Source organism: Aspergillus eucalypticola (assembly GCF_003184535.1).
Source record: "Aspergillus eucalypticola CBS 122712 chromosome Unknown BO83scaffold_5, whole genome shotgun sequence".
Classification (NCBI taxonomy): domain Eukaryota; kingdom Fungi; phylum Ascomycota; class Eurotiomycetes; order Eurotiales; family Aspergillaceae; genus Aspergillus; species Aspergillus eucalypticola.
In genome coordinates, this window is record NW_020290279.1 from 190,122 (window position 1) to 203,307 (window position 13,186).

The 13,186-nt window shown below is 50.9% G+C and overlaps 3 protein-coding genes across 3 annotated transcripts; 1 reads left to right on the forward strand and 2 right to left on the reverse strand.

The window, feature by feature from the left end:
• Window positions 1-321: 321 nt before the first annotated feature.
• On the reverse strand, window positions 322-3,145 carry BO83DRAFT_385937 (mRNA-binding ubiquitin-specific protease UBP3; the record flags this gene model as incomplete). The annotated part of the gene is made up of 5 exons (XM_025532647.1): window positions 322-1,380; window positions 1,449-1,611; window positions 1,693-1,799; window positions 1,856-2,593; window positions 2,648-3,145. The coding sequence occupies 5 exons, from the start codon at window positions 3,143-3,145 to the stop codon at window positions 322-324; spliced, it is 2,565 nt and encodes an 854-aa protein (XP_025390969.1).
• A 1,072-nt stretch (window positions 3,146-4,217) lies between these two features.
• On the reverse strand, window positions 4,218-6,734 carry BO83DRAFT_396302 (RING-type E3 ubiquitin transferase MAG2; the record flags this gene model as incomplete). Its single annotated transcript, XM_025533125.1, has 2 exons — window positions 4,218-6,143; window positions 6,465-6,734. The coding sequence occupies 2 exons, from the start codon at window positions 6,732-6,734 to the stop codon at window positions 4,218-4,220; spliced, it is 2,196 nt and encodes a 731-aa protein (XP_025390970.1).
• Window positions 6,735-7,743: 1,009 nt separating this feature from the next.
• BO83DRAFT_396303 (uncharacterized protein) lies at window positions 7,744-11,748 on the forward strand (the record flags this gene model as incomplete). Its single annotated transcript, XM_025533126.1, has 10 exons — window positions 7,744-7,781; window positions 7,979-9,004; window positions 9,058-9,389; window positions 9,451-9,686; window positions 10,491-10,512; window positions 10,639-10,722; window positions 10,812-10,963; window positions 11,050-11,301; window positions 11,409-11,520; window positions 11,594-11,748. 10 exons carry the CDS (start codon window positions 7,744-7,746, stop codon window positions 11,746-11,748), a joined length of 2,409 nt encoding a protein of 802 aa, XP_025390971.1.
• Window positions 11,749-13,186: the final 1,438 nt, after the last annotated feature.

Consider the following 13,186-nt stretch of genomic DNA (forward strand, 5'->3'; position numbering starts at 1 on the left):
ATATCCGTTCCACTTCCGCAGCAGCGACCCTTGATGGTCGGTGAAAACACGGACCTCTAATGAACCGCCGGGTCGATGTCATGTTGTATGCGCAGTCGACAGACAAAAATTGAGTTAGTGTATATGGTTGATACGTGTTTGGGTAGGCGCCAGAACACATTAGGCGTACCACCAGGCAGCATTGGAATGCTGTGACCTCTCCCTAAATAAGGAGAGGACGGGAGGATGTAAAGAAGCAAATTGCGCTTGTTGGTTTTCTCTCTCGTCTCTCATAGTTCACCGGTCGCTCCTGGAGATTGACTCTCTCCAGAAAATGCCAAATCAATCGATGCGTTGGTAGAATAGCAGGTAAGCCACCTTGTTATCTCGGGATCCATACCGTCCAAGAGGAGTGCGGACACCGGAAGACGGTGCTGAAGCTGCACCTGAGGTTGATTTCTTGCTTGAATGGCCGCTGGCGCCGTTGACCTGGCTCCAGCCTCTCTCGTTATCGGACTGCTCCAAGTCGTCCTGGTCAATATGATCAAAGATGTTGGCATTCGGTCCGTCACGCTTGTGTTGCTCGAGCGCCGCCGCAAGAACCTTGGGGTCTTCCTCGCCCCCGGCCTGCGCAACATCCTCACTCCGAACCCGACGAATAAGAGTGTCGTCCAAACGGATCCATTCACGTCCGTCTTGACGACGGACGTCGACGGTGTAGTGGCCGCCACTAGCGTTCTTGCCGTGATGGTAGATGACGCCGACGAGGCGATACTTGGGCAGGCCACCCTGCGCCATCATGATATTGCGCTTGTTGGGCGGGAAGACCTCGCGAGGAATCTCCAGGTCGAGCGGGTATCCAACCTTTTTCCAGATCTTCTGGGTGCCTCTGGTCACACTGTCGTATTGGAACCGTTTCAGGTGAAGGATAAGAACTGGCGGCATAGTTTCAATAAAGATCTGTTTGGTCGCTGTAACATTGGGACCGCGGGAAGAATTGAAGTCCCCTTGAATGCTTTCCGGCTTAGTGAGTCCCTTGAGAGCATCAACAATATTGTTGATCTCAGGAGCTCCAATGTCAAGCTGAAGTGGCTGGTAGGGCTCGAGGGTCACAGAAGTCTTGTTACCAGGCACCCTGAACTCCGACCGGATCTTTCCACCGAAGATCTTCGTAATTGGCGATTCCAAAGCAATATGGCCAGATGAGCGCGTAACAGCAGCCTTCTGCTTGTGACCGACCTCCAGCCAGCCATCGCCGGACTCTTCATTTGCAACCTCTGCCTCGGGGTTCGCAGAGGCCGAGGTAGTTGCAGGGGCATCTTTGGCGGCACGATTGCACTCTTCGTGCATTTCTTCCAAAAGGAAGCCCAAAAACTCTTGAGCATCTTGCTGATGGCCTCTCTGTATTGATGAAACATTTACGTATTAGCTGGCATGGACCCATGAATTAGGGGATGAAACAGACTTACCCGCATGTCCCTAAAGCGTGGCAATTGCCTGATAACCTCGTAAACGAATTCCGGAACAAAGGCTTCGCCGTAATCCTCGAGCTCGTTTGGTTTCAGCCTGAGCTTCAGCTGTTCCTCAGTGTGTGCAGCATCAATGATGCGGAACTCTTTCATGAACATGATCCTTTAAGGGGTTAGCAAGACTGACGAATAACGACAAGAAGAACACCGAGGAACTAAGAATGGAGAAAATCAGGTTACTCACAATGCGTCGATCATCGGAAAGTCGCTGTTGAAACTGTGGGACGCCCTCCGTCCAATATGATCCAAAAATTGGTAGAACGGCACGCAGGAAACCAAGATTTGAAGCACCTGGAGGAAAGTCATTAGCTAGTAGCACTTCGTGCTGGCAACTTGGGTAAACATACAGAATTCATGTAGCACATGTTGCCGGTATTCACAAGTCCTCGGGGTTGGAGAAAGGCAACTTTATCGCTATACTGTGACACATCGTCTCCTAGTGTCGTCAAGACGTCGGCCAGAGACTCGCTCTTGGGCTTGATAACGCCATTTGACACAGCAGGCGACGCGTTGGGAGCACTCGCTCCTTTAGCGAGTGCTTTTGACCGGACCAAATCCGCCCACGACTTTGGCGCTGCAGGGGCAGGCGAGGCCTGCTTAACAGGTTCCTCCGTCTTATTCTGGGACAACTCCTGGGTGTCCTCACTTGTCTTCTCCTGAGCTGTGCCACTGACCGACTTGGGGGTTTCCGACGAGCGACTCGACTCATCCTTGGTAGCCTGACGAGGAGTACTAGGCGCCGGAACGACTGGGACCACGGGGACTACCGGGATCGTGGGTTTGGCTCCCTTGGACTGCGACTGAGGACGCAGAGGGAGGTTCTGTGCAACTGAAGATGGAGTTGTGGGTTGTGTCGAATTCGCAACTGATGGCGCGGCGGACAAGGTTGGTGTTTGGGGTTCCGACGGCGACTGTTCCGGCTCCAGTCTTTGAACTTCGGTTTGTCTCTCAGGCTGGTCAGCCCGGTGCGGGTCCTTGGTAGGAAGCTCGACGGACACAGATGACGTAGGGAGAAGACGGCTTTTCCTACGTCTGCCCGGGATCCGAGCAGGGAAAGGGTGGTCGGGAACGGAAAGCCAAGGTAGCTGGTGATTTATGTCAGGCGAAGTACTGAGTGCGTGCCAGTCTATACCACTTACCGGTGGGCGGAAAGGCTCCCTGGGCTCGGGAGAAACCTTTGCAGGAGCAGGAGCGGGGGACGATGACACAGCGGAACTTGGCGCTGGGTACACAGGAACAGTGGCGGGAGACTGTGCCTGAGTCGTAATGGGCAAAGGTGGAAGTCCGACAGGCGGAGACATGGTGCTTTGTAAAGGAGTGGAGGTCCTCGGCTGCATGGGAAGAGAGACGGGAGGAATATGGGCCGGCGCCATTATAGGCTGAGAGGGCGGATAGGCAGACACATACATCGGTCCGTAAGGGTGTTGGTATGGGCGTGGAGGGAGCTGCATGGCAGGATAAGGTGGGTACCATTGAGGGTATTGCTGGGGCGAGTATGCGGCCGGGGGAGGGTGGCCGTTCATATGGGGATGGTACCCCATGTAGGCAGGAGGGGATCGCATGTTGGGAGGAGCTGCAGTGTAAGGAACATCTTGCTGTCGACGAGGAGTAGGCATGGGTGGCTGCCCATGGGGCATTGCGGGCATATGATGGTTCATCATGTCCAGGCAGTCGTAGAGTCGCCTTGACTATTCAGCCACGCGTTGCCTCAATGGGAGCCATACGAGGTCAAGAAGCGAAAGGAAGCAGACTGGGGGGCGAGCACCCGTCTAAGCAGCCATCCTAACGCCCCGAGCGGGACACTGGAAGCTAAGACGAGGTAATTGTAGACCGAAGCTTGGCGCCTATTTGTGCTCGAAGGATCAGCGTGGTGTACGACGCAAGTTGGACGTTGCGCAAAAGATCGGGGAAGGGTTGGTTGGGCGAGACGTGGTACGAACCTTGTGCAGAACGCGGGGTCAAGCTATAAGGATATGTGGATGAAAGATGAGGTCGGAGAGATAATAAAGCAGGCTAGTAAGACAAGGAAGGGAGGTGGTGAAGAAAGAGGTAAAGGGCCGGACAGCACAATCGGGGGGAAGTGGGTGGATTGCTGGAGCTGAGATGGATGATGTTTTTTTGGCGGACGGCACGTGCCTGAGGCTCCGCTGCGGCAGGATCGCCGGCCCTGGAGATTCACCAACAAACCCAACAGAGTCTCACCAGATGTTACGTTCCTTCTTGAATCAGGTATACTTACTCTTTGAATAATAATAATAACAGGCAAGCTTGTTGTAGTCTACTATGGATTGGATCATGATCAAAGTTCTCATCTTCTTTAGATCTCTCTCCGATCAGTATTCTTTTGAGACTGTGTTGTCCTGATTAGGAAAGAGAGCTAGGTTACTAGCACCTTCCATCTGGAAAGACGCGCCGTGACTCCGAATGAGCCCAACAGAAAAGCTTCATCTATCTAGCTGTTTATCATTTTTATCTATTTGTTGTAATTGGTACACATATATGGCCATCAAAATTCATAAAAACACGTTCGACTCCTGACCCATGCTCTTCCCAGAATGTATCTGCAAACAACCCCCCCACATATGATTATAACATAATATTCGTGATATAGTTGATAAAAATCCACAGAGTACCGTATAGAAAAGATTGTAAACTATGAAGTAGATCACCAGGAGCTGATGGACGAAGACGCACAGGTAGTCGCACCTTCTATGCCCCTCTTTGGATATTGGTCGACATAAGTGTAATTTTCTTGTTCTTTTTCTTTTTCCCGCCGGAGGAAGAGGCTACAGTGTTCGCCTCAGCAGCCGATTGAGCCATGAGCTCCCTTTCTTGCTGGGCCCACAGCTCCTCTTCCCAGCCCTGCAGCCAACCATCGGCAGGGGGTTGTGAGCTCGATGGAGCCGAAAGTGTCGGAGCGGCCACGGTTCCCCACACCGTGCGAGATCCCGGGGGGCTCGAGGAGGGAGGAGGCGAGGCAGAGGAAGAACCTATATCAAAGCCAGAAGGCTCACCAGCAGAGCCCGATAACGGCTGAAAATCGCGGTCGGAGAAGGGAGGTTCATCGATGGGGCCAATGCTAGGCCTCTTTCGGCGCGCCGCTGCCCAGCGCTTTTCGTCCTCTTCTTTCTCCGCTCGAATGCGATCCTTCTCTTCTCGCACCTCTTTCTCCTTGTTGCGCTTCCGCCTCTTTTCAGTTTCGGACTTGAAAGTCTCTAGCACCTCCGGTACAACTACATCTCTCCAGTCACACTCGAGGAAATTCACCTCACAACCTTGCGGCAAGTGGCTGAGATACTTGACTCGTTTGCGTAGCTCGTCATCCACAATATGACCGCTTGAAATACGCTCAACCCGGGGAAGAATGGTGGCTGGGAATGAAGAGTAATCACCAAATGCAGCTTTCAGGATGCGGATGTCCAAGGGCGAAAGGTAGAATTGTGGTAGAGCTTGGTAGAAAAAAAACGCATGGTCAGAGGTAGTAGGACCTCGCTTTGAGGGCATGTTATTCCGGCCGTGTCCAGGATCCTTCTTTTTCTTTTTCGGGGTAGAAGTTGCATTCAAGTCAACCTGGCCCAAAGCTTCAGATGTACGATCCACATCATTGGACGTCTCCGGAGTGGAGGCTGAACCAGGCCCAGTATCTGACGCGGGAATGGATTCCGCAGACGAACTTTGGCCTGACTTGAATGCATGCTGCGATGCATACATGGCAGCAACTTCCTCGGGTGGCGAGTGTGCAGCAACGGGTTCCTTTGGCTCCTGGCTTGGGACATGCTGTCGCACAATCTCAGGCGGATTTCCTATGCCTTCTACCTTGGATTTGGCATCTGCAATCGCTGCAACCGCCTTCCGTGTCCAAGTAGTATCATCCCCAAATAGAAGCTCATCCTCAAGCTCCTGCCTGCGGAGCTCATCAATCTCAATGTCGTACTGTTCTTTCATATAATCTTCACCTCCTTTCATTATGCGCGCGTAGTCAGCCACTTCCGCAGCATGATACCACGGGACATCCTCATCTGGCGCAATCCCCTCAGCTCCATCCCGTGGCAGTGCTAAAGTGCTTCCAGGCTCTCTTTTCACTAGCCTTAGTACGACATCACCCCCCTCAAATGGGAGGTCCCCTTCTTGGCCACGAAACCATCGCACAGGCCGAGTTTCGGAGATGTACACAGAGTCCCAACAAATGGGGCACTTTTTCCAACGTGGCTTCTTCTCAGGAACCGGTTTTTCTTCGTCACTCGAATGCATGTAGCGAATCAAACAAGGAAGGCAGAATATATGACCACAACGAGCCATTCGTGGCGCTACCGGCGTGGACAAACAGATGGGGCAACTAGCTGACTGCGTCTGCTCCGATACCAAGACCTGCATAACTGAGTCCCAGTCTAAATGGACATCAGCATTGGCCGCTTGTGCATGGTAGTTGCGATTCGGCGTCACGATAAAGCGATAGTTGGCATGAACGTAGCGAGATTTGTCCATGGCATGGTAGCCAGAACCTGGACCCCAAGACGTATAGCGGCGAGTATTACGGGGTGGAGGATGGTACTGAGGACGAGGGGGAAGGGAAAAATTCATCAGATGAGTGATGGACGTCTGTCCCTTGCGACTGGTCGTGGATCTCATGATGGCCTGCGGAGAGGGATGAGTCAGTGGATGAGGCTAGCAAAAGACATAACTCAAGTCATAGTGAGTGACTGCGGCCACATTTTTCGCACTTCTGCTACAACCCCCAGATTATCTTGCATGCGTAGGCCCCTCCTTAAGCATCTTATGTAAGCCCTTCGTGTATGCGATGTCCAGGGAATCCCAAGGAAAGTTCCCAAAGCTCTTCGCATAAGGATCCACAAAGAGCATCAGGTAGGGTTGATACAAGGGAGGGAAATAGGGCAGTATGATGTGGCTGGAGTGAGGTTGGTGTAGCGGCTACAGCCTAGACTTCGAGATACGTACCGATTCGCTATAATCCTCATCATCCAGCAACCGAGGACGCCGCTGTCGTTTATGTTGACTCCTGAGAGCCTGATTGTGCCTAGGAGAGCCTGAGTTCCTAGCCTGAGATGTCAAGCCAGCTCCAAAGCTGCCAGAACCTCCCGGGCGCCGCTGAGACCGCGGAGAGCCGCTATCGAATGACGATGGAGTAAATGTCGCAGAGGCTGGCTGACTCGGAATGTTCACCGCTTTCATAGATGTGGTAGGAATCTGACTAGGATTGCCCGACATTATTCACTCTGCCTTCTAAGGTAAAGGCGTGAAAGTACCTTCGTATGGCGGGGGCAAAAAAAGCAGTTATGAAGGAAAATGCGGAGATATGACTAGAGTTGCGGTACAGCCTCCGACTGAGGCAGGCGGGGGATTGTGATTGAGCAAGGTAAAGTCGAACAATGAAAGTTAAAAAGAAGGGCTACAGAAGCCCCGAGGGCAGCACCAGGAAAGGAGAAGCACCAGAACCCTGAAGCTTCCCCTACCGTAAAAAGTAGTAGAGGCAGAACGGAAGAGGAGAGGCAGATTGAGGGAGGGGCGAGTATGTCATGCCTTGGCGGCCGACCGGAGCCTCAGGCACGTGCTGTACGGCAGGCGATTAAGGCACGGGTTTCATTAGCAGAAAAAGTATACCCACTACTGCTCTTCCGCCAAAGCACACGCATCCCTCCTCATTTACCAAAACATACTGATGTTTGTACAAACATTGCTGGATCCATCTCAAAGAATGCCTGTGGCCTATCTGTGGGGCTATATGTATGACAGTTCAACGACGTGGAATGCTTTCGTGATATGCTAAATATCGAATGGCTGCTGTTCCTGTCTGTTTTGGTTGGTAAAATATGGTTGAAGCCAGCGAGCCATGACCCTTCTGTATGACCTGATAGTACTAGTAGTTATTGATCGATTAAATTAATCCGTTCGTCTTATGATAGTCCGTGCTTTATGTCGGACCCTTTGCCCCTTTCATTATTGTGGGATTGTACAAGCCTTCCGCGGGTAGTATTATTGTTGGTTGCAGTAATAAGCTCCAGGGACGATGATCCTGCCGCAGCGGGCAACGCACCCACTCCCTTTTAGTGCATCCCCAACCTGAATGTTGTTGTTGTTGTTGTTCTTGCGACCGCCTAAAGATTCTCCCTCATCTCCCTAACCCTTCTCCTCGCGTCAATTGCGCCCATTCTTCCCTACACTTATACTCAATCAATTATAGAACCCTTGGCCTGAGGCCTCTTATGGTCAGCACACAATGACCGTCACTCGATCCCAAACGGGGAAGACCCCAAAGTAAGTCAATTTAACTGCGCAAGGGAGTGAGAGTTCCTTGGGAGAGAACAAGAAGGCACGATGAACCAGGGACCGAGTGAGGAACCCCAGTCGTGAATTACCTTATCTTCGGTCTACCCCAATTGCGCTTCGCATGCGAGCCTTTCATTCTTCCTGTTGTAATTGTTTTTGGCTGACCGGTCGATCAATTCCTCTAGGAAAATGGAGCGACCCGGCTTCATCGAGACACCTGGCCGCCGAGTAACCCGCAGCGCCAGCGCCAGACTGTCAGAGGAACCTTCCGACTCAACAGCTGAAGGATCGAAGTCGACAACCCGGAGACGCACTTCCGTCAAGATCAAGACTGAACCTGTGGAGGAAGAGTCAAAGCCATTCGCGACCAATGGTCATGCCGAGAATTCTGGTGTCAAAAAGGCTCGGATTGTGGATGGTTGGGAAGAGGGAAAGGACCCCAAAGTCGACTACAGCGGCCACTTTGAATTTGGAGGCTCGTTCGGTGTAGCGTCCATGATGATCGGATTCCCGCTACTGATGTACTACATGTGGATTGGTGCCACCTACTACGATGGCAAGTTTCCTCGCCCTGCCGATGGGCAGAGTATGGCGGACTTCTTTGCGCATCTGGGACACCTTGTATACGAAGGTGCTTTCCCGTCTCTCAAGGCTTGGACGATTTATTGGGTGTTCTTCATCTTCGAGGGAATCTGCTACCTGTATCTTCCCGGTATCACTGTGATGGGTCGTCCTCTGCCGCACTTGGGAGGCAAGCAGCTGCCCTACTACTGCTCTGCTGTTTGGTCCTTCTACACCACCATTGTGCTGGCCTCTCTGCTTCATGTTACTGGTATCTTCAAGCTGTACACGATCATTGACGAGTTCGGCCCTCTTATGAGCGTCGCTATCCTTTCTGGGTTCCTTGTTGCTTTCGTGGCCTACTTTTCGGCATTGGCACGCGGGGCGCAACATCGCATGACCGGGCACCATGTCTACGACTTCTTCATGGGTGCCGAGCTCAACCCCAGAATGTTTGGGATCTTGGACTTTAAGATGTTCTTTGAAGTTCGCCTTCCCTGGTACATTCTGCTCTTCGTTACCTTGGGTGCCGCGGCCAGACAGTATGAGGTCTATGGCTACGTCTCTGGAGAAGTTGGCTTCCTTCTCATGGCGCACTTCTTGTACGCGAATGCCTGCTCTAAGGGTGAAGAGTGCATTGTGTCAACTTGGTAAGTACTTCCCGAAACTTGCGACAGTGTGTCACAGTCTGATTTGTTTGCAGGGATATGTACTACGAAAAATGGGGTTTCATGCTGATCTTCTGGAACCTCGCTGGTGTTCCTCTGAGCTACTGTCACTGCACAATCTACCTGGCCAACCACGACCCGGCCACGTACCACTGGAACCGCTACTTCCTCACATTTCTCTACATTGCCTACCTCTTTGTGTACTGGGTGTGGGATACGACCAACAGCCAGAAGAACCGTTACCGCCAACAGGAGCGTGGAACGATGGTGTTCCGCAGCACCTTCCCTCAGCTGCCTTGGCAGACGCTGAAGAACCCCAAGACCATTACGGCTGAGGATGGTTCGAAGATCCTCGTCGACGGCTGGTGTAAGTGCTGCTCATATCTTACCTTTCATGTCATACATTGCGCTAAACTCGTATACTACAGATGGCAAGGCACGCAAGATCCACTACACCTGTGACCTGTACTTTGCACTTAACTGGGGTCTCATCACTGGGTTCAGCAGCCCCTTTCCTTGGTTCTATCCTTTGTTCTTTGCCTGCATGATCACCCACCGTGCTATGCGCGATATCGAGCGTTGCCGAAACAAGTACGGCGAGGCCTGGAGGGAGTACGAGAGACAGGTTCCTTACCTGTTCATCCCGGTAAGTGCACTGCCGAGTGTTAATAATGCAGACCGACAGCTGACTTTCACGGCTAGTATGTTTTTTAAAGCGTCTCGATGCGCCAGCCCACTCCTCGCAGCGCAACCTGGGGGTTTCACATCTCCTGGTCAAAGGTGCAGGTAGGGCCTTACCATTTACAAGCTTCATTGCTTTTGACCGGTTTACCATATCTTGTTGTAATCTCTTTTATTTGCTCGATCCATGCGCTCGAGTCGTGGCTCGACTACGCTGCAGTATATGCATTATGTCTTGATTTTAGTTCTGCATGAGGATAATTCCTCGAGTATCGCATTTCACCCTACCCTGTTAGATTATGAACATTCTATGTACATTATATTGTGCTTCTTGTTTTCTTCTCCATTCGTCTCCGTTCAACTTTCTTTCACTCTTCATGTATTCCCGAATCTAGTTGCGACCAATAGGTAGCAAGCATCTCACTGTATTCTAATTAATACCAGGCAGATACCAATTATATGGTCAAACTGCAGCTCCAACCAAATACAATTTATCACCCTACCACAACTGACTCATATAATGGTTGGCTTTCCACATTGTCATCCCAATGCCTTCCTCAACTTCAAATCACATGACTACCCCTCCATCTTCGGGAATCTTATCGCAACAACAACTGAGCCCCGCCATAACGCTCTATTCAAGAATAAAACACTTCAATTGACGATTTATTGCTTGTCCTGAGCTCCTTCAAATATTGAATAGCTTTGTATTACGTCTTATTCACGACACTCGCCATCTTGATCCACTATGTTGATCCAGGAATCTTTCCACGATGTGCCGACCAAGGCGGACGGCAGTGGAACTATGCGTATGTTACCCATAAGTAGTTCGAGTTTGAGATTTACCTATAATCCACCAGTAGCTGCGGCTACAGTTGACGATGTCTACTAACCTCTCATCAAATTGAACATTACTGACTTGGTTCCCCATTCAGGCATTTACGTGTTCCACCCTACTATTCCCGGATATCCTAAGGCGCGGTTCCCCGGTGTAGTTGTCTTTAGTGAAATCTATCAAGGTAGGTCGCAAGCTCGATCTCACAAATCAATTCCAGGAGGATTCCCTGTGGTGAGAAGGTATCATTATTGATCACACCTATACATATAGTAACCGGCCCTGTCGCGCGATTTGCTCGCCAAATCGCCGGACAGGGATACATCTGTGCGGCACCCTCGAGTTATCATGAATTCACAGGTCCTGAGCCGTTGAAGTATGATGCCGAGGATACGGATAAGGGCAACCAGTGGAAGATTAGCAAGGTGAGTAAATTCCCTGTCGACCATATCTATTTCCAGTTTGAGTTGTGAAACATGGGCAAGGCCATGCTGAGGGATTTTTATTATAGAAAATCTCGGCTTACGATGAGGACGCCTCATTGTGCGTCGACTATCTTCTGTCACTCCCCACGTGCAATGGCCGTGTAGGTGCGACGGGTATGTGCCTTGGTGGACATCTGGCGTATCGCTGCGCGTTGGACAGCCGCGTGAAAGCGGCGGTGTGCTACTTCGCCACGGACATCCATAGTAAGACGTTGGGGCTGGGGAAGAATGATGATAGTTTGGCCCGGGCGGGGGATATCAAGGGCGAGATGCTCATGGTGAGATAGGACCACCCCCTGCCCTTTCATTATTTCAAGTCCGCTTCGCGTGCGCGAGGGATTGAAAAGGAGTGCTAACGAGAAGGATTGTTCGTGTGTTGTCACAGATTTTTGGAAAGAACGATACCCATGTTCCGCCCGAGGGAAGGGATTTGATCCGCAAGACCCTTCATGACAAGGGAGTCTTGTTTAGTTTTTACGAAGTGGCTTGGGCTCAACGTAGGTTCTCCATTTTAACCTGTTTAGGAAAGGGGGGAGTAGAAGGGTGTGGTCGCTGACAAGGGTTCAATAGATGCCTTTATTCGCGATGAGCTCAGCAAGGGACGGTATGACCCTGCTATTACCAAGGTGTGCTTTGAGATGTTGCTGGAGTTGTTCGGGCGGACGCTGAAGCTGGATCTGGGAGAGCATGATGGGAAGGAGTTGAAGATTGAAGACGTGTGCTAGACTAGAGGATGGGATCTGCGGACTCTGTTGCAGTGGGTGGATGATGGTATCAAAAGGCAACGACGATATATCGGGGGGAAATAAATCGGTGTGACGACTTCATCTTCTGTCCACCATGTTTTGGCATCGACGGCATTCTCCGTCCTGCAGATTATTCCATCTACTAGTTTTACAAGGGCAATGTTGCTCTTTGGACATCCCTTTAGATGATTCCTTTGTAGTATGATCAATTGGATATACCACAGGTAAGGTATGGATGCAAGGGAGCCGAGCAGACACATACAAGACCGAGATCTTGGCTGATGACCCTTCCGAGGGCGCACCACAGTGGCTGTGAGTCCCATAGGATGAGTGAGATTGGGTGAGATATGCTACGTAGTTTGTCAAGCGGTACATGCATCTTACTACAAGAGAACACGACATTATGCAGCATCAGATAGTTTTCCGGGAAGCATAAGAATGAACACAGGATAGATGTTGTTGAACCATGTCTGACCGACAGGGTGTGTGTATATGTGTGTGTGTGTGTGGCTGGGGAGGTCCTGCAGGCGTCATTCGGCGAAGGAACCGCGCGGGTAAGACACATCATAGTAAGTAAGTACAGTCGAAGGATGGAAGAAGTAAGAAGATCGCAGCGGCAATTCACATCCGGATTTTCATGCAAGATCGATCAAGCTCCAAGGAAAATGTTGCCTGTCAACTGCTATTCTTAGCCCCAATACGTAAGTATGTAGTGACTAGCGACTTCCTTTTTATTTACCATGATTCATGACTGGGACTAAGACGCGGGTTGAGAGCGGAACCAGAATAGAAAAATGGAGAAAAAAAAAAAATTCAGGAAAGCCCGAGCCATGGATGGCAAAAAGGGAGAACATGTATCCATGGTACTTGAATTGTAAGTTCTGGATATGTTTTCCACAGGGGGTCAAAACTCTGATGAAGTTCAAGTATAGGGGTTGTTGTTGGTATAGACTGTGTCTCTGTTCAGTGTTCACACAGTCTTTACCAGCCGCATGAAGTAATTCCCGCTTTGCCAGCCTATCTGGTTCCTGGATCTGCTGCGCTTCAGCTGCAGGGTTTATGACGGACAATGCCTTATTTAGGGAGCCATTCGTTGGCTGTGGATGGCGTCGCGCAACGGGCCTTTCTTTCCTTCTGGGTCTTAGTAGTCTTAGACTGACTGGTGGGATGGACTCGCACTGCCTATCATCGTCACCCGAAAGATCTCCCATTCAACGCTAAACCCGCGCCAGTCTGGAACTAATTCCATCCCATCTTTCTCCCTCGACGCTCTGTTTTCCAGCACAGCAAAGCTAGACTCGACATTGATTAGTCTACTTCTTGTGTACTGAATTAGTACTATCTCTCTCCCCATCATTTCCCCTCCCCTTCTTCTTCTTCTTCCTTCTTTTCTCTCTCTCTCGCTTCCTTCCGACGC